Source organism: Pongo abelii, chromosome 9, assembly GCF_028885655.2.
Source record: "Pongo abelii isolate AG06213 chromosome 9, NHGRI_mPonAbe1-v2.0_pri, whole genome shotgun sequence".
NCBI lineage: Eukaryota > Metazoa > Chordata > Mammalia > Primates > Hominidae > Pongo > Pongo abelii.
Window position 1 is genome coordinate 67,286,688 of NC_071994.2, and position 21,729 is coordinate 67,308,416.

Consider the following 21,729-nt stretch of genomic DNA (forward strand, 5'->3'; position numbering starts at 1 on the left):
GGTCCTGAGATTTATTTTCTTTTCACAGCTATATAATCATTGTGCACCTTACTACCCTCACTCAGTACTATACTTGGGAGAGTTAGCCATGATGATACATATAATACTAGCTCATTCGTTTCCACTGTTGTTTAAGTGTACCAAAACCTTAGTGGGTTTTGAAAATTCATGTTAAATCCAAAAGAATATTTTTTGTAAAATTTGTAGCATTTATTCTTGTGGACTTAATATGAATTTTAAAAACTGCCTGAAAATTGTATTTAGATTTCTTTAATCATTATTTAGTTTTTTTCCATTATTCTAGAAACTATCTGGAGGGTAGATTTGAAGGGAATAAGGACTGGATTAGGAAAATCACTTATGAAACTATTACATTAGTCAAAATGAATGAAGATTAAAATCTGAACTAAAAATTCTGATGTATCACATGGGATAGGTTGGAAATGATAAGAGGGAATAGCAATTAATAATAGACTAAGGAAATTTGCATGTCACATGAAGAAATAAGCTATGATAAAGGGAAAATATAGTATTTTACCTTGAGAAAACAAATGGGGACTCTTGCTTTACTGGGTGTGTATGATTAAATTTGAAGTGATATAAAGAAATAATTTGGTTCAGTAATAAACAGGAGAAAATAAATGATACATTTAACTTCAGTTTCATAAGTATGTATATTGTATTTTCTAGAGTTGCCACTAAAAAAAATAGAAAAAGAGTTTATAAATACCATACTAACAGAGGGGATGAAAGAAGAGACAGGAGAAATTGAAAAGAAAGAAAAAAGAAAAGATAGAAAAAATAAAAACCAGGCTGGGTGCAGTGGCGCCCTGTAATCCTAGCAGTTTGGGAGGCCGAGGCGGGCGGATCACCAGGTCAGGAGAGCAAGACTATCCTGGCTAAAATGGTGAAACCCCCTCTCTACTAAAAATAGAAAAAATTAGCTGGGTGTGGTGGCGGGCGCCTGTAATCCCAGCTACTCAGGAGGCTGAGGCAGGAGAATGTCGTGAACCTGGGAGGTGGAGCTTGCAGTGAGCTGACATCGTGCCACTGCACTCCAGCCTGGACGACAGAGCAAGGCTCCATCTCAAAAAAAAAAAAAAAAAAAAAAAAAAAAAAAAAAAAAAAGAAAAAGCATAAAATAAGATACCACATATAACTATATATATGGTGTATATCTCAATAATTACAATAAGTATAGATGGATTAAGTGAACTAGTTAAAAGACAAAGCTTGTCAGACTGGATTAAAAATATTTCAGTTACAGACAGTCTCTGATTTATGTTCAATTTAAGATTTTTCAACTTTACTATGGGTTTATTAGGACGTAACCCTATCATTAAATTGCGGAGCATTTGTGTATGCTGTTTACAAGAAGTAGAGAAAGGTTGAAATTAAAAGATGAGAAAAGATATAGTAGGCAAATTTCAACAGCAAAGTTGGTGCAGTGTTATTAACGTCAGACAAATAGACTCTGCAGGGGTTAGTTTTTAGAACAATGCTAGCATTCTAAAACAGGAACCTAAATATAGGCCTTAGAGATGAAATTGAAAAGAAGGTAATAGTGTTTCCAAACAACTAATATGTTCAATGAGTATTACCTGATTTGAAGAATAAAGGCAAAACTGAAAGTTTGGGAAAACAAATACTCATAGATTATATGGAATTTACAGTTTAACCAAGTATTTTCCTTCAGAGGGTCCAAAATTACTGGCTTTTTCTTTCCGTGTATACTGTCTATGATTGTTGACAACACATATAAAATTAAATGCATTTGTAAGTCCTTGCTCTTATGTTTTCAGGAATTCAAAATGTCCTCAGCCTCTTTTGTGCAGTCCTCACAGAAAATAAGGTTCTCTTCCATTCTGCAAGTTTCCAGAGACTTAGCGATGCTTGTAGAGCCCTGGAATCTTTAATGTTTCCTCTTAAATATAGGTGAGGTTTTCATTTGTTAATTTTATTTATTCCTAAACTATATATCACTTATTGTTGATAAGTCATAATGTTATGGCACAATGGTTTTGAACCACATAGGGATATTTTACAAAGTTATGCTGTTATATGAGTCATAGTTCTGATAAAATCTAGTCTAGAATTTGAGACTTTCCAAGTTGTCCATTACTGAATGTTGATTAGTGTAAAAATATTTAATTTGAATAGTATTGTCAGCAACTTTTAATTGTCTTCTAATACAATTGGCATAAATGTCTAGTCAATGCTACTTGATATTAAAGAATTATTAATTTTTAGAAGTTATAATGATAGAGATCCTATTAATAAAAAGCTCTTATCTTTCTTAGATACCCACTGAAGTATTATATGGGTAAACAATATGACATCTGGGATTTGCTTGAAAATAATACAGTACAGAGAAAAAAAGTGGGTAGAAATATATATGTAGCTGTGCACTGGTAATTCTCAAAGTTGACAATTACTGCAGGGCTTCGTTATAATTTTTTCCTCTGTTTTTTTATGGGATATGTTAAAATTTTTTTCCTAATAAAAACTAAAAAAACAAAATCTAAACAGTGATGACTAATAGTGCTGTAACTAGAATATTATACCTCTAATATACTGTTTAATCAATTGATAATCATAACATCTGGGAAATTAGTTCATATAAACTAGATAAAATTTTAGACTCTTTCCAGAATTTCTTTAAAAAAAATTTTTGGCCGGGCGCAGTGGCTCACGCCTGTAATCCCAGCACTTTGGTAGGCCGAGGCGGAGGCGGGCGGATCACGAGGTCAAGAGATGGAGACCATCCTGGCTAACACAGTGAAACCCCATCTCTACTAAAAAAATAGAAAAAATTAGCCGGGCATGGTGGCAGGCGCCTGTAGTCCCAGCTACTCGGGAGGCTGAGGCAGGAGAATGGCTTGAACCCAGGAGGCGGAGCTTGCAATGAGCTGAGATCGCGCCACTACACTCCAGCCTGGGCGACAGCGCGAGACTCCGTCTCAAAAAAAAAAAAAAAAAAAAAATTTAGGTGCTTTTCTTAACTTTTTAGATAAGATAGAGAATTATTGGCCCCCCTTTTTTTTTTTTTGCCATTCTTAATGAATGCAAAAATCAAGTATAGAAAGTGGAATTTGAATGCTTGTTTTATATAGATAAATCATTGCCTCATATTGAGAGGGGAGGCCCTATCAGAGAGTCTGTGTTACTGTCTAATGTCAGGTTTCTATGTAAGGAAAAATGCTTTCAAACAGCATTAGAAGACCGAAAGAGACTGCTTGCCTAGAAGAAACAAAGGTTAAGGAAACAGGCTTGGATTCCATTTACTTTATGTCTTATATCTGATTGTATCTTTCACATGAAGATTTTTAAATCATTTTTTCCAAAATTTTAGTATTAAAAAGCATGAAAACATTATTGATAATTTCTAAACATAGGTAATATAAAACTTACACAGCATAAAGATGAAAGAAAATATGTTTATGTTAAAGAAAAATATATTTGACACATATTTTTATTATTTCCAGTTATCCTTATATCCCTATTCTCCCGGCTCAGCTACTGGAAGTTCTAAGTTCCCCAACACCTTTCATTATTGGAGTACATTCTATCTTTAAAACTGATATCCATGAACTTGTAAGTATTCATCTGTAAAGTTTCCAGTTATTGAGTCCAGAAGTTTATCATATTTCTTTGGGTCCTATAACATTTCAGCTAATCACTATTTTCAGATCTGTAGCATTTCCAATAGAAAAGATTGAATAGAAGAAAAATATCATTGAAAAGTCTGTATATTAATTTTGCCATATAGCAAGTATAGGAGGTTTTATAAAGGAATTTATTAATATTTTTAAATATCCCTCTTTTGGTACATTGTTTATCTTTATTATTCATCTTACATATGACAAAAGATAAATTAATATTCTATTTATACTTTTGATATTAGTGCATAATTGATTTATATTTTGAAGTGAGATGTGTCTTGATACCAAATTCCTGATAACTAACAAAGCAGAAAGCATATGCAAAAGAGTGAAGAGTTTTAGTGGAACAGAAGTTTGGTATGAGCTTCCACGAAATTTTTGTATTCTTAATGCCATATGAATAGAAATACCAAAGAAGCAAAAGTATACTCTATATTCAAGCCAGTTCTGGAATAATTCATTTAGTTCTGTGTATCACACTTTATGAGGGACTGTAACAAAATAAAGCACATCAGAAAAGGACATCCAGGATTATCAAGTATTTAGAAACTATGTTCTGTAAGGGCCTAAGGAAATTTTCTCAGGTAATAATCTGATACTATTTGATAGGTAAAGGTAAGTATTTAAGTTACTGTCATAGAAGAAGGGTTGAGATTCATTTTTTGTAACTCTTAAAGGCTGAAATAAAATCAGTGGATGAAGTGGCTATAGAAACAGATTTCTGCCCAGTAAAAGTGTTTCCAACAGTTAGAACCGCCCAGTTATAGAATGGACTTCCTTATGTGAGATGAGGAGTGTACTCTCAAGCACTGTAAGTAGAGTGTAAGGAGAAGATTACGTGACACTTTTCAGGGAGTCTGAGAAAAATTCTTTACTGTAAACTTAGGCTGCATAACATCTGTGATCCACAGATCCCTAAGATTTTGTAATTCTACTTCTGTTTTAGTTTTAAATGCCAGCAAAGAAGTAATTACAGTTGTAACCAAATCAGAGGTGTCATTTAAACTAACAAAATATTATTCAACATTATAAGCAGGACTTTCATTCGTATAGTGATCATTCTTTCTAACTTTATATGTTGATACTTAATTCCTATTTAATTTTGGTATCACCATATAAAAATGTGTAAATCAATAAACATTTAATAAAACCTAATTAATACTAATTAGAAACATATCCACCTGGTTTGTGGATAATTTTATTTCAGCTAAATATAAACAGTCACTGGAGGCCGGGCACGGTGGCCCACACCTGTAATCCTAGCACTTTGGGAGGCCAAGGCAGGCGGATCACCTGAGGTCAGGAGTTTGAGACCACCCTGGCCAAAATGGAGAAACCCTGCCTTTACTAAAACTACAAAAAATTAGCTGGGTGTGGTGGTGCATGCCTGTAATCCCAGCTACTCAGGAGGCTGAGGCAGGAGAATCACTTGAACCTGGGAGGTGGAGGTTGCAGTGAGTCAAGATTGCACCACTATACTCCAGCCTGGGCGAGAGTAAGATTCCGTCTCAAAAATAAATAAATAAATGCATACATACATACATACATACATACATACATACATACAGTCACTGGAGGTAGGACAAACCAAGTGTTGCCAAATAAATAAGTAAAAACAGTCGCTGGAGGTAGGACAAACCAAGTGTTGCCAAATGCAAATTTCTTAAAATCGTAATGAATAAATTAGAATGAAGTATAATATTGTCAATATAACAACTTCACTCATCTTGGTTGTTTTCTCTTACACTTTTATGTAAGTTATTTTTAAATAGACTTTTGTAAAATGCTAAAGATCAGCTTTTTCTAAGTGGCTAAACAGCACCCTTTTGATGTATACTAATTGTTAATTCTTGTAATAAATACTAATTTTTTTAGAATATGACTAAACTACTTGAATAAAGTGTCTAAAATGCAATCCTCTGCGCTTGCTGCAGCAGCATATATAGTAAAATCAGAACAAAATGCAATGGCTCAAACAAAATAAAGTGTTATTGAACACTCATGCAGCAGTCCATAGAGATGTTCCATTATGCCAGACCAGTTTGCTCTATGAAGTCATTCAAGATCCAAGCTTCCATCTTATTGTTTCTCCAACAGAATCCTCCCAGGCATTGTCATCATGTGTATGCTGAAGGCTGGTTTGCTGCCAGTTAATAATTTCAGTCTAAGGGAAAAGGAAAGACAGCATAGGAGAGCTTTACATATCCCCTATCTTGAAGGACAGGAAAACAAATGTCATTTCTCATGTTTTATTGGCAGAATCTTAGCCACATGCCACACCTAATTTCAAAGGAAGCTGGGAAATACAGGGTAGCTGGGAACTTGTTAGCCCAGAATTCTACTACTATGGACAAACAAGAGTCTCTTCCACATCTGATCCTTCTAGTTTTGAATTAGTCAAGGGAAAAATAATTTGCGTAACAACAAATGTGTTTTGGTAATTATAGGTTAATTTTTTTTATCTCTTTCAGTTAGATGTAATCATAGCAGATTTGGATGGAGGCACTATTAAAATTCCTGAATGTATTCACCTCTCTTCCCTCCCAGAACCACTTCTACATCAGACTCAATCAGCTCTTTCTTTGGTATGACATATTTTTGTAATAGTAACTTTCTCTTTATTTAAATCTGAAGCTAAGATAGCTGAAATTAAAAATGTTTGTCAGTGCAGTTTGTTACTTTAATTTAAAGAGAGCTATATATTTGAAACATGAACATAATCTCATACAGTATTTAGAATTCTTCATTTACTAGGTAGTTATCTAAAGCATGTATTTTGGATCCTAACTGAATATTTGTTCTACATTCCTTCCTTCGTTCAGCATACAGGACCTAGTACTTTCCTAGGTGTTGGAAATTCACCTTTGAAAACAAGGCTCTGCCTTGAAATCCCTGATTCCCCTAAGATCCCCCATTAGATGTTGGCTTCTCTTCTCTAACCTCCCTACTGGCATCTCATTCCTCTTTGGTACCTACACAACACTGTAATGTTGTCTTGCCAATACTTTCAGGTTATTACAGAAAGATGTGTCGTATTGATACATAAAATGTCCAACATTCCATTCTTTTTTTTTGGAGACGGAGTCTCGCTCTGTTGCCCAGGCTGGAGTGCAGTGGCGTGATCTCTGCTCACTGCAAGCTCCGCCTCCCAGGTTCACGCCATTCTCCTGCCTCAGCCTCCCAAGTAGCTGGGACTGCAGGCGCCCGCCACCACGCCTGGCTAATTTTTTGTATTTTTAGTAGAGACGGGGTTTCACCGTGTTAGCCAGGATGGTCTCGATCTCCTGATCTCGTGATCTTCCCGATTTGGCCTCCCAAAGTGCTGGGATTACAGGCGTGAGCCACCACGCCCGGCCCAACATTCCATTCTTAATGCCATATGAATAGAAATACCAAAGAAGGAGAAGTATATGCTACATTCAAGCCAAATAAGGCTTTAAAAAATCCTGTGGCTTGGGTTTTTCTCATTGAAACAAATTTAAATTTTTTTGCAGTTATTTTACCTTAGCCGAATTTTGAAAACAGTATTTTGTTTTACTGATAGCCTTTTAGGTGCTTTTCATCAGAAAACTGAACTGTAGAAATTCTGCGTTGCTTTTCAAGATATCACTAGAACTAAGGCCTTAATATTCTACTTTAAGAATATTTTATTCTGGGCTATTTAAAACATTTTTTCCCTCTTAAATAGAAACTTAGAAGCCTAGGATTACCAGGAGGGATTTTATTCTCGGAAAACTTTCAAATTTGTGTTAGTCTTTTTGTTGTCATGGTGGTATCTGTGAAATGGGAACAGTTAGAGAAGACTGACTTTTCCTAATATAATTTGTAATCTGAAATACAAGATGTGATAGAGTGCAAAAGACACTAGTGTGGGATACAGGATACCTGAATTCCAGTCTGTGTTCTGCCACTTGGTATTATTGAGAATCACATTTTTATCTCTAGGCTGTCTCCTGGTCTTTACCTGTAGGATGAATGTTTTTACAGAGATGACTAGGTGATTGTTTGCCAAAATGAAGCATGGTGATGATTTGGGGTAATATTTGGTCAACTTTTTTATTTTAATAATTATGTTTTTATTATAATGTGTACTTAAAATAGCATATAGAACCTATCATTGCTCAACTATCATCTAAGAAAATACTAGGTTTAAGAAGGTGAGTTTGACAGGGTGTGGTGGCTCACGCCTGTAATCCCAGCACTTTGGGAGGCCGAGGCGGGCAGATCACAAGGTCAGGAGTTCGAGACCAGCCTGACCAACATGGTGAAACCCCCCCATCTCTACTAAAAATACAAAAATTAGCTGGGCATGGTGGCGCACGCCTGTAATCCCAGCTACTCAGGAGGCTGAGGCAGGAGAATAGCATGAACCTGGGAGGCGGAGGTTGCAGTGAGCCAAGATTGCGCCACTGCACTCCAGCCTGGGTGACAGAGCTCGACTCCCTCTCAAAAAACAAAATAAACAAAAAAAGAAGGTGAGTTGATTTAAAGACAATTTAAAGAAAAATATTAACTATATAATTGCATAGAGGGTATGTGGATATAGCAAAAGCTGAGAAGGTAGTATTTGAATGACTGAAGAAAGTGTAATGTTTCTAGAATTCCTATGGTGATTAAATCTTATGTGTGGTTACTTACTAGTGATATGAATAGTTATTTAGGGGTCAAGTAGCAAAATTAACAAAGATTAAGATTGTACTTCTTAAGCCAATGGCTCCTGGTAAGGGTTCTGCTGCATACTCATATACCTAAACCTGCAACACCTGTGCCACCAAATTTGGTCAATGTGTAAAATTCCTTTTTGGTAAAACTGAGTATACATATTGTTACAGTTACTAAGCACAATGGTGGATTAGGTACTACTTAATGTACTGTGAATAAGAAATAGGAGCATAGGGCCGGGTGCGGTGGCTCATGCGTGTAATCCCAACACTTTGGAAGGCTGAGGCAGGCAGATCGTCTGAGGTCAGGAGTTCGAGACCAGCCTGACCAACATGGTGAAACCCCGTCTCTACCAAAAAAAAAAAAAAAAAAGACAAAAAATTAGCCAGGGGTGGTAGTGCACACCTGTAATCCCAGCTACTCAGGAGGCTGAGACAGGAGGCTCACTTGAACCCAGGAGGCGGAGGTTGCAGTGAGCCGAGATCACACCATTGCACTCCAGCCTGGGCAACAAGAGCAAAACTCTGTCTCAAAAAAAAAAAAAAAAAAAGAAAAGAAAAGAAAAAAAGAAATAGGAGCATAATGTATTGTCAAACTAGACCAAAAAGAGACTAGATTTCATGGATGATTGGGAGCATCGACACACAAGTATATAAGCTTTGTTTCATTAGTAAATAATTATAATCAAATGGCAACACTGTACTTAAACTGTGTAATATGGATTATTTTATAGACACTAAGATATTTTGTACTGTGGTTAGTGATTCAATGACTTGAACTGCCAATATTTTAGTGTTCCTTTAAGTGTTGTTTTGAGTCTTTTGGTCTATTCTCAGCATACCATGAAAAATCTTAGTATTTGAAAATGATTCTGCAAGAAGAAAATTTGCTACATACTGATATAATTTCATCTTCTCTGTGCAAGTCCTACACAGGTCCTTCTTTCACAGCTGCCCCCCAACCTGATTTCCTTCAAAGCCTAACTCAAATGTTACTTTGTTTTTTGTTTAGTCTTCCCTAAGTTGAATTAATTATACTTTACATTTCATGTATTGCACTTTATATATTTTAGCACTTTTGTGACATAGTTTTATACTTTTACCTGTCTAGACTGCAAAGTTCAAAATCTCATTTTCTTTCTCCTCAGTAAATTTTTTTTTTTTTTTTTTTTTTTTGAGATAGAGTCTTGTTATGTCACCCAGGCTGGAGTGCAGTGGTGCGATCTCAGCTCATTGCAACCTCTGCCTCCCAGGTTCAAGCTATTCTCCTGCCTCAGCCTCCCAAGTAGCTGGGACTACAGGCATGTGCCACCATGCCCAGCTAATTTTTGTATTTTGAGTAGAGACAGGGTTTCACCATGTTGGCCAGGCTAGTCTTGAATTCCTGACCTCAAGTGATCCACCCACGTTGCCCTCCCAAAGTGTTGGGATTACAGGCGTGAGCCACTGCACCTGGCCTCTCCTCCGTAATTTTTAACTACACTTAGAAATATAAAAACAAGCAGCTGTTTTTAAAAATTCAACTATATAGACAAATAGCTCTGGCCTAGATTATTCCCTTCACAGAGATCACTATTTTATAGTTTAGTGTATTTTTTTCAGAACTTTTCATTTTCATATTATATATATATCAGTATATGTACATATATAGATTTAGGATTTATTTTGTTTTATTTTCAAATAAATTAGGCCATACTATGTGTATTTTTCTAGAACATGTTTTCTTTTTTTTTTTTTGAGATGGAGTCTCGCTCTGTCGCCCAGGCTGGAGTGCAGTGGCGCAATCTCGGCTTACTGCAAGCTCCACCTCCTGGGTTCACGCCATTCTCCTGCCTCAGCCTCCCGAGTAGCTGGGACTACAGGCGCCCACCACCACGCCCGGCTAATTTTTTTGTATTTTTAGTAGAGACGGGGTTTCACCGTGTTAGCCAGGATGGTCTCGATCTCCTGACCTCGTGATCCGCCCACCTCAGCCTCCCAAAGTGCTGGGATTACAGGCGAGAGCCACCGCACCCGGCCGAACATGTTTGCAACTGAATATTTTGTCTTGGAGATCTTTCTACAATAGTACATATAGAACTACCCCAGCTAATTGAATTGTGTTCATGGAGGGAATATATTATAATTCATATGCTGACATTTTCATCTTAATGTCTCAATAATGGATTTCATTGATATTATGATATTTTACATAACAAAACTTTTTTGCTTTAGATTTTACACCCAGATTTGGAAGTAGCAGATCATGCTTTTCCTCCTCCACGAACAGCTTTATCCCACTCAAAAATGCTGGTAAGAAGTTTAATATTTAAATTTAATGCTGTTAAAGAGAGCTGTACTTTTATTTGTAGGGTTATTAAAGAAGCTAAGTGAAGTTAGAGTTAGATGGACAGCAAAGTAAAAAGTGCCCCAAATTAGAAATTAAGAGACTTGCTGCTGACTGTCCTTATGTCCTGCTCAAGGAGGAGGCACAGGGAAGTGCACTGGGCAAGAGGCCACTAGGACTAAGACTGTTGCCCTGAGGAGGCATGAGTTAAGTGTAGGACAGAACATCAGAGCCTAGATTATAGCCTGGAAAACTGTGCCAAGCATCAAACTGAAATGGCCAGGCAAGGATTAAAAACAAAAGAGATGCTTACAAGAATGGATATAAAGAATGTTGGTTATAGGAGAGAATCAAGTTTGAAGAGTGTGTGGATGAAAATAGTTCCAATTAGAAGCCATAAAAGGTTACATATATAACAGAGGCCCCTTTTTTATTTTGCTCAGTGCATTTCTTAGCAGTGGGCTTTGTAGCCAATAAGGAACCTCAGGGAGCTGAACACATAAGCATTCTTGACCTTCATTTCCTGATCAATTAAGTAAGGCATTGACTAACAGAATCTGTAGGTTTCCTTACAGTTCTAAACTGTGATTCCAATAAAAGCTGGATTGAATACAATCTTGAGAGTTTTTTCTTCTTATATTTGGTTGTGACTGTAATTGTTTTGGTGGATATAAAAATCAAAGGACTTGGAATATATGCCTTTTTCACCTTTTTGACTCGATATTTCATTTGTTTTCAAAAAGTTAAATTACCTAACATTTCTTCTTATATTTTTAGGATAAAGAGGTGCGAGCCGTTTTCCTTAGATTATTTGCACAACTCTTCCAAGGATATAGATCCTGCCTGCAACTTATAAGAATTCATGCAGAGCCAGTAATACATTTCCACAAGGTAAGATAGAGTACTATATTGTATCTGTCCAAAAAATATATTCTAATTTAATAAAACTACTTGTTTTTTTTTTCCTAGCCATTTATTTTGACCTTGATTTATCAAATGTGATTATTTAAAATCTCTGTGTGGTTAGATATCAGTTCTTAATAATAATATGGAACTCACATAATGTCTTAGAATATGTTAACTTTAAATCAATTTTTCTTTTAAAATTGAATGTTAATTTCTGATTTCTTCTCCTGACATGTAGCCAGATTCATTTTTATTCTTTTCAATATATGTAGTATTTCAGAATAACTCTCTTTGAGAGAAATATATTTTATGACAACACGTATTTATACATGAAGGGATTTATATAGGCTTTGATCTTTTTATTGTATTTCTGTTTTGACCATTTGCCCATTACCAAGTGATAAATTATTATTTCACATTTTCTTTTTTCACAGACAGCATTCTTGGGGCAGCGTGGTTTGGTCGAGAATGATTTCCTCACTAAAGTACTCAATGGAATGGCATTTGCAGGTTTTGTTTCAGAAAGAGGTCCTCCTTATAGATCTTGTGATCTCTTTGATGAGGTATAGTTCTTATTAAATGAAGGCATTATTTATAGACATAATTAGACTAGTAGTTAAAAGTAAAAAGTAACATTTTTCATATTTATATAGTCAAATATAAATTAGGTATTAAATAATCCCAATGTTATTTATTATGCTTATCAAATCTCGATATTTTAATGTGGATTATAAAAATTACAAAAAATTATAAGATACCTTGGAAATACATATAATTTTTGAACAACTGAATTTGAAATAATTGAACAATGTATACTACTCAGGTGATGGGTGCACCAAAATCTCAGAATTCACCATGTAATTCATCCATGTAACCGAAAACCACTCATACTCCAAAAGCTACTCATATTTTAAAATATTACATTTTTAAAAATAGTTGTTTAAAATATTTTCGAAAATTTAACAGTGATTGTATAAATAGAAGTCTTATTTTTAAAGGCCCTAATACAGTAATTCTTTTGTCAGTGTTTCAGGGAGAAAGGTCTAATTTGAAGCTAAGATAGCTGAAATTACTTCAAACTGGAGTTACATTTAGTCTATCAAAATCATAGAGCCATAGTTTAAGTTTGTGGCATTCTCACTAATCAATTATCAACATTTCTCTACCTGTCTTAGGAGACATTAAATATATGGAAAACAGATTTTTGTCTCTATCTTCAAGGAATTAGCCATATAAAAGGAGAAATAGGGCAGATATGACTCAAAATAAGGATGCTGTTTTGCATTTATTGTGCTCTTTTTTAAAAGCATCTTTCCTTTTATCATTTAACTCTATATTCACAGCACCCACTCTGGTGGATAGAACAAGAATATTATTCTCATTTCAGTTTTTGAAAGAGTACTATATTAGAACCAAAAATGTAAAAAGTTTCTTGAAATCTATAAAAGAACAACACTCCTAGAACCCAAGATATTGGAGAATCATGGTAATGGTCATGTTTTGCTTCTGGTGATTTTCTTTTATATAGAGAAGGTAGGAATCAAGGTCTTAAATATCTTTGGTTCAGAGGAGAAGGATCTTTTATTTTTTGTAAAGTTAGTGAAGTATTCACAGGTAAGAATTTTTAAAGAAGAGGCACATGTTTTAGTTCTGTGTAGAATATGTTTACTGCATCAGATGCTTTAATTAAAAACACAAAGCATATGAAGATTTAGGAAACAGCCCGAGGTCGACAATTTTTTCTAATCAATTATTGGTCATTGATTCTCTAATACTACCATATAATATGATTGGTTATTGATTCTACTAACATCTCAGCCTTTAGATTCTGTACTAAGTAATTCATAACATAATATTTTATGGGATTAAAATAGATGCTCTCCAAGGTCTTTTCTAGCACCTACATTTTGTTAGTCTTTGAAGCTTTATGAATAGTAACATTGGTTTATATACTCTTTCTTTTCTATTCAAATTTATCTTCCTCTGACAGCTTCATCACAACTAAAAAGTGAGATTAGTTACTTGCAGAAAACTTGCTTGCCACAGCCTCTATTTTTATAGGTCTTCCCTTGCTTGGAGTGCCCTCCTCTGTTCTTCATACTCTGCTCTTATCTCACCATCTCTTCCAAACTCTCCCAAAGTCGTTGACTCTGAGAGCCACTCGACTGCGTTAGGCTTCATTTTATGTCTCTAACTTTATATGGTAACTTATTTTTTATTTGTTTATTGTTCGTACAAATATACTCTAGATTGGAAACAATGATAAGGCAAGGACTCTGTCCAAGGTTCCTATTGGGTGACCCCTTAGTGTTCTTCCAGTTCTCTGTTTGGCCTACAGTGGTGACTTTGGGTATACTTATGTTACTTGACTGCCAGTTAATCATATGTATATATCAGTCAAGAGCCTAAGAAAAATGAGCCATCAGAACTAAATAATTTCTCATTCTACCCTCTTTGGCTGTTTGCATGGGAATGCTTTGGTAGAAAAATAGCATTTGCTCCTGGGAAAGTGATCCTTGTTTTCACTTAGCCTGAGGCAGCCTACCACAATGGGGTGTTACGGGGGCTTTGAGAGGCAGCTTGCATTGTGCATGGCCTTGTCCTCACACTTCCATCAGATAGATGTCTTAGAATGAAAAGAATGTTTGCCCTTGACAATCTTTCTTTATCCTAGCCTAGAATAGGTCAGCCATAGTTTTATATGCCTATGCAGTGAATCTGTTAGTTCCTAGAAGAAGCCTATATTGTAGCTTTTTATTTTTGTCGTCCATCTATTTACCCTCCCACAATTTTTTTTTTCTGTCAGCCTTCTTTTCTTTACCCTAAGTATGCAGACTCACACAGTTCTCCCAGTAAATTAGTTAATAAAGAGATAGTTTGAGAACTAGAAGGAGTCTAAGGGTCATCTTGTTCTTCCATCTTATTTCAGAGATGAGAAAACTGAAGCTCGGGAGTTTAAGTGCCTTGTCCCAGTTCACACACTGTCAGCAGAGCTAGGACTAGAGGCTGAGCATCCTGACTTGAACATTTGGTTCATGTTTTGTGAGTTAAGGAAATGTTTAGACACTTTCTGACTGTCTGAATTTCTCTGACTGAGGCCCGTGTAATGACAGGGTCTCTCTGAGTTCCAGAAATGACTTTTCCCTAGAAGAAATAGGGCCCTAAATTCTCAGGGAGGGACCACTAGACAATTCAAGGGTTTGATTGACCCTTTAATCCCAGAATGGAGATGAAACCCCAAAACCTAAAATATTTTGTTTTAAAAATAATGTATATGTTGGATTTTTTTGGCTTGCAAATTGTATGAAATTATCACAGTTTTTGAATTTGGCATATTTTGGAATTGATGTTTTGCCATTTGATTCTTTTTCCTAGTTGGTAGCCTTTGAAGTAGAGAGAATTAAAGTTGAAGAAAATAACCCAGTGAAGATGATAAAGCATGTCAGAGAACTTGCTGAGCAACTATTCAAAAATGTAAGTAAGTATATTTATTTAGACTGTCATTAATTTTTTTTATTTATGTATTTTTCCATAAGTTATTGCGGTACAGGTGGTACGTGGTTACATGAGTGAGTTCTTTAGTGTTGATTTGTGAGATTTTGGTGCACTCATCACCCAAGCAGTATATACTACACCATATTTGTAGTCTTTTATCCCTTGCCTCCCTCCCACTCTTCACCCCAAGTCCCCAAAATTTATTGTATCATTCTTATGCCTTTGTGTCCTCATAGCTTAGCTCCCACGTATCAGTGAGAACATACAATGTTTGGTTTTCCATTCCTGAGTTACATCACACTTAGAATAATAGTCTCCTATCTCATCCAGGTTACTGCAAATGCTGTTAATTCATTCCTTTTCATGGCTGCGCAGTATTCCATCATGTATGTGTGTGTGTGTATGTGTATGTATATGTATATATGTACATATGTGTGTGCATATGTATATATATATATATTTGGCACAGTTTCTTTATCCACTCATTGATGGGCATTTGGGTTACTTCCATGATTTTGCAGTTGTGAATTGTGCTGCTATAAACATGCATGTGCAAGTATCTTTTTCGAATAATGACTTCTTTTCCTCTGAGTAAAACTCCGTAGTGTGATTGCTGGATCAAATGGTAGTTCTACTTTTAGTTCTTTAAGGAATCTTCCACATCATTTTCCATAGTAGCTGTACTAGTTTACATTCCCACCAGCAGTGTAGAAGTGTTCCCTGTTACCACATCCACTCCAACATCTACTGTTTTTTTATCTTTTGATTATGGCCATTCTTGCAGAAGTAAGATGGTATCGCGCTGTGGCTTTAATTTGCATTTCCCTGATCATTAGTGATGTTGAGCATTTTTTCATATGTTTGTTGGCCATTTGTATATCTTCTTTTGAGAATTGTCTATTCATGTCCTTAGCCCACTTTTGGATGGGATTGTTTTTTTCTTACTGATTTGTTTGAGTTTGCTGTAGATTCTGGATAGTAGTCTTTTGTCAGATGTATAGATTGTGAAGATTTTCTCCCACTCTGTGAGTTGTCTGTTTACTCTGCTGACTGTTCCTTTTGCTGTGCAAAAGCTCATTAATTAGGTCCCAGTTATTTATCTTTGTTTTTATTGCATTTGCTTTTGGGTTCTTGGTCATGAAATCCTTGCCTAAACCAACGTCTAGAAAGATTTTTCCAATGTTATAGAATTCTTATAGTTTCAGGTCCTAGGTTTTAAGTCCTTAATCCATATTGAGTTGATTTTTGTATAAGGTGAGAGATGAGGATCCAGTTTCATTCTCCTACATGTGGCTAGTCAATTATCCCAGCACCATTTGTTGAAAAGGATGTCCTTTCCCCACTTTATGTTTTTGTTTGCTTTGTCAAAGATCAGTTGGCTGTAAGTATTTGGGTTTATTTCTGGGTTCTCTATTCTGTTCCATTGGTCTGTGTTTTTATACCAGTACCATGCTGTTTTGGTGACTATGGCCTTATAGTATAGTTTGAAATCAGGTAGTGTGATGCCTCCAAATTTGTTCTTTTTGCTTAGTCTTGCTTTGGCTATGTGGGCTCTTTTTTGGTTCCATATGAATTTTAGAATTGTTTTTTCTAATTCTGTGAAGAATGATGATGGTATTCCAATGGGGATTGCATTGAATTTGTAGACTGCTTTCAGTGGTATGGTCATTTTCACAATATTGGTTCTACCCATCCATGAGCATGGGATGTGTTTCCATTTGTTTGCATCGTCTGTGATTTTTTTCAGCAGTGTTTTGTAGTTTTCCATGTAGCGGTCTTTCGACTCCTTTGTTAAATATATTACTAAGTATTTTAACTTTTTTGCAGCTATTGTAAAGGGGTTGAGTTCTTGATTTGGTTCTCTGCTTGGTCGCTGTTGGTTTATAGAAGAGCTTCTGATTTATGTACATTAATCTCGTATCTGGAAACTTTGCTGAATTCTTTTATTAGTTCTAGGAGCTTTCTAGAGGAGTCCTTAGGGTTTTCAAGGTAAATGATTATACCATCAGCAAACAGTGACAGTTTTACTTCCTCTTTACCGATTTAGATGCCCTTTATTTCTTTCTCTTGTCTGATTGTTCTGGCTAGGACTTCCAGTACTATGTTGAAAAGGAGTGGTGAGAGTGGGCATCCTTGTCTTGTTCCAGTTCTCAGAGGGAATGCTTTCAACTTCTCCCAATTCAGTATTATGTTGACTGTGGGTTTGTTATAGATGGCTTTTATTACATTAAGCTATGTCCCTCGTATGCCAGTTTTGCTGAGAGTTTTAATCATAAAGGGATGCTAAATTTTGTCCAGTGCTTTGTCTGCATCTGTTGAAATGATCATGTGATTTTTGTTTTTAATTTTGTTTATGTGGTGTATCACATTTATTGACTTGTATGTTAAACTATCCCTGCATCCCTGGTATGAAACCCACTTGATCATGGTGGATTATCTTTTTGATATGTTGTTGGATTTAGTTAGCTAGTATTTTGTTAAGGATTTTAGCATCTGTGTTCATCAAGGATATTAGTCTGTAGTTTTCTTTTTTGGTTGTGTCCTTTCCTGGTTTGGGTATTAGGGTGATGCTGGCTTCATAGAATAAATTAGGGAGAGTTCCTTCTTTCTCTATCTTGTGGAATAGTGTCAAAAGGATTGGTACCAGTGTTTCATTGAATGTCTGATAGAATTCTGCTGTGAATCCATCTGGTCCTCGACTTTTTTTTGTTGGTAATTTTTTAATTACCATTTCAATTTTGCTGCTTGTTATCAGTCTGTTCAGGGTATCTAATTCTTCTTGATTTAAGCTAGGAGGGTTGTATTTTTCCAGGAATGTATCAATCTCTTCTAGGTTTTCTACTTTATGTGCGTAAAGGTGTTGCCTTGAATGATCCTTTGTATTTCAGTGGTGTCAGGTGTAATATCTCCAGTTTCATTTCTTAGTGAGATTATTTGGATTTTCTGTCTTCTTTTCTTGGTTAATCTTGCTAATGGTCTATCAATTTTATTTATCTTTTCAAGGAACCAGCTTTTTGTTTCATTTATCTTTTGTAATTTTTTTTGTTTCAATTTCATTTAGTTCTGCTCTGATCTTGGTTATTTCCTTTCTTCTGCTGGCTTTAGATTTGGTTTGTTCTTGTTTCTCTAGTTCCTTGAGGTATGACCTTAGATTGTCTGTTTGTGCTCTTTCAGACTTTTTGATGTAGGCATTTAGGGCTATGAACTTTCCTCTTAGCACTGCCTTTGCTGTATCCCAGAGGTTTTGATAGGTTGTGTCATTATTGTCATTCAGCTTGAAGAATTTTTTAATTTCCATCTTGATTTCGTTTTTGACTGAACACTCATTCGGGAGCAGGTTATTTAAATTCCATGTATTTGCATGGTTTTGAAGTTTCCTTTTGGAGTTGATTTCCTGTTTTATTCCACTGTGGTTTGAGAGAGTGCTTGATAAAATTTCAGTTTTCTTAAATTTATTGAGGCTTGTTTTATGTCCTATGATATGGTCTATCTTGGAGAAAGTTCCATGTGCTGTTGAATAGAATGCGTATTCTGCAGTAGTTGGATGAAATGTTCTGTATATATCCGTTAAGTCCATTTGTTCCAAGATATAGTTTAAATCCATTGTTTCTTTGTTGACTTTCTGTCTTGATGACCTGTCTAATGCTGTCAGTGGAGTATTGAAGTCCCCCACTATTATTGTGTTGCTATCTATCTCATTTCTTAGGTCTATTAGTAATTGTTTTATAAATTTGGGAGCTCCAGTATTAGGTGCATATATGTTTAGGATTGTGATATTTTCCTGCTGGAGAAGGCCTTTTACCATTATATACTGTGCCTCTTTGTCTTTTTTAACCACTGTTGCTTTACAGTTTGTTTTGTCTGATATAAGAATAGCTACCCAGCCAGGCATGGTGTCGCACACCTGTAATCCCAGCACTTTGGGAGGCCAAGGCGGGAGGATCACCTGAAGTCAGGAGTTTGAGACCAGCCTTGCCAACATGGTGAAACGCCGTCTCTACTAAAAATACAAAAATTAGCCAGGCATGGTGGCGGGTGCCTGTAATTCCAGCTACTTGGGAAGCTGAGGCAGGAAAATCACTTGAACCTGAGAGGCAGAGGTTGCAGTAAGCCAAGATCGCACCACTGTACGCCAGCCTGAATGTCAGAGCAGAACTCTATCTCAAACAAAACAAAACAAAAAAACCAACTAAAAAGAATAGCTACCCCTGCTTGCTTTTGGTGTCCATTTGCATGAAATGCCTTTTTCCACCCCTTTACCTTAAGTTTATGTGAGTCCTTATGTGTTAGGTGAGTCTCCTGAAGGCAGCAGATAGTTAATTGGTTAGTTCTTATCCATTCTTCAGTTCTGTATCTTTTAAGTGGAACATTCAGGTCATTTACATTCAATGTTAGTACTGAAATGTGAGGTACTGTTGCTTTCATCATGCCCTTCGTTGCCTGTGGGCTTTGGTTTTGTTTTTTGTTTTTGCTTTTTAACTTGTATTTTTGTTTTATAGGTCCTGTGTGATTTATGCTTTAAAGAGGTTCTGTTTTGATGTATTTCCAGGATTTGTTTCAAGATTTAGAGCTCCTTTTAGCAGTTCTTGTAGTGGTGGTTTGGTAATGGCGAATTCTTTCAGCATTTGTTTGTCTGAAAAATGACTGTATCTTTCTTTCGTATATGATGTTTAGTTTCACTGGATACAAAATTCTTGGCTGATAATTGTTTTGTTTGAGGAGGCTGAAGATAGGGCTCCAATCTCTTATAATTTGTGGAGTTTCCGCTGAGAAATCTGCTGTTAATCTGGTAGGTTTTTCTTTATAGGTTACCTGTTGCCTCTGTCTCATAGCTCTTTAAGATTCTTTCCTTCATCTTAACTTTGAGTAACCTTCTGACAGTGTGCCTAGGCGAAGATCTTTTTGCAATGAATTTCCAGGTCTTCTTTGTGCTTCTTGTATTTGGATGTCTAGGTCTCTTGCAAGGCCGGGGAAGTTTTCCTCGATTATTCCCCCAAATACGTTTTCCAGGCTTTCAGAATTATCTTCTTCCTCAGATACAGCGATTATTCTTAGGTTTGGTCATTTAACATAATCCCAGACTTCTTGGAGGCTTTGTTCATATTTTCTTACCCTTTTTTCCTTGTCTTTGTTGGATTAGGTTAATTCAAAGACCTTGTCTTCCAGCTCTGAATTTCTTTCTTCTACTTGTTCAGTTCTATTGCTGAGACTTTCCAGAGCATTTCCCATTTCTAAAAGTGTGTCCAAAGTTTCCTGAATTTTTTATTGTTTTCTTTTTAAGCTATCTATTTCTATGAATATTTCTCCATTCACTTCTTGTATCATTTTTTGGATTTCCTTGCATTGGGCTTCGCCTTTCTCTGCTCCCTCCCTGATTAGCTTAGTAACTAACCTCCTAAGTTCTTTTTCAGGTAATTGGAGATTTCTTCTTGGTTTGGATCCATTACTAGTGAACTAGTGAGATTTTTGGGGGGATGTTGAAGAGCCTTGTTTTGTCATATTACCAGGGTTGGTTTTCTGGTTCCTTCTTATTTGGGTAAGCTCTGTCAGAGGGAAGGTCTAGGGCTGAAGGCTGTTGTTCAGATTATTTTGTCCCACAGAGTGTTCCCTTGCTGTACTACTCTCCCTCTTTTCCTATGGACGTGACTCCCTGTGAGCCGAACTGCAGTGATTGTTGTCTCTCTTCTGGATCTAGCCACCCAGCGAGTCTACCCGGCTCCAGGCTGGTACTGGGGATTGTCTGCACGGAGTCCTGTGATGTGAACCATCTATGGGTCTCTCAGCTGTGGATACCAGTGCCTGCTCTGGTGGAGGTGGCGGAGGGTGCAGTGAACTCCATGAGGGCCCTTAGCTTTGGTGGTTTAATGCTCTGTTTTTGTGCTGGTTGGCCTCCTGTCAGGAGGTGGTGCCTTCCAGAAAGCGTCAGGTGTAGTAGTGTGGAGAGGGACCAGTGGTGGGCAGGGCCCTTGAACTCCCAAGATTATATGCCCTTTGTCTTCTGCTACCAGGGTGGATAGGGAAGGACCATCAGGTTGGGATGGAGCTAGGCCTATCTGAGCTCAGATTCTCTTTGGGCGGGTCTTGATGTGGCTGCTGTGGGGGATGGGGGTGAGATTCCCAGGTCACTGGAGTTGTGTACCTAGGGAGATTATGGCTCCCTCTGCTGAGTCATGCAAGTTGTCAGGAAAGTGGGGGAAAGCCAGCAGTCACAGGCCTCACCCAGCTCCCACGCAAACAGAAGGGCCAGTTTCTCTCCCACTGTGCCCCCCAGTAGCCCTGAGTCTGTTTCCAGGCGGAGGGCAAGACGGGCGGCAAGACGGGCTGCCAGACGGGCTTGAAAACTTGCCCAAGGCTATTTGCCTCCCAGCTGTGAAAGAAAAGTGCTTTAGTTCTTCCCCTGCCTGTGAAGTCTGCTACCCGGATTTGCAGCCCCCACCAGCCCGGGGGCTTCTCACCCCATTCAAATAGTTACAAAGTTCAGCTAGAGAATTCCTTCTCCCTGTGGAGTTTTACCCGCTGCTCCTCTGGCCACCCTCCCGAGGGATCCCTGTGGTGCCAGGCAGGAATGGGCTGCTTTGGGACCCAGCAAGCTCCCAGGGCCTTTCTGCTGCTTTCTCTACCCCTGTATTTCGCTGGGCTCTCTAACTTGACTCAGCTTTAGGTAAAGTCGGCAACTTCT

At 36.9% G+C, this 21,729-nt stretch overlaps 1 protein-coding gene across 10 annotated transcripts in view; it reads left to right on the forward strand.

The window, feature by feature from the left end:
* The window catches only part of SBF2 (SET binding factor 2), a 544,825-nt gene that overhangs the window by 301,356 nt on the left and 221,740 nt on the right, over positions 1-21,729 (forward strand). For 9 of the 10 annotated variants that reach the window (XM_063728148.1, XM_054524676.2, XM_054524670.2 and 6 more), the window contains 7 exons: positions 1,803-1,935; positions 3,486-3,594; positions 6,134-6,247; positions 10,538-10,615; positions 11,427-11,540; positions 11,990-12,118; positions 14,931-15,029. In XM_063728148.1, the coding sequence (XP_063584218.1) occupies positions 1,916-1,935; positions 3,486-3,594; positions 6,134-6,247; positions 10,538-10,615; positions 11,427-11,540; positions 11,990-12,118; positions 14,931-15,029 (663 nt within the window). In that variant the 5' untranslated portion in view covers positions 1,803-1,915. The remainder of the gene's footprint in view (positions 1-1,802; positions 1,936-3,485; positions 3,595-6,133; positions 6,248-10,537; positions 10,616-11,426; positions 11,541-11,989; positions 12,119-14,930; positions 15,030-21,729) is intronic. The other variant, XM_054524677.2, reaches the window with a different exon arrangement.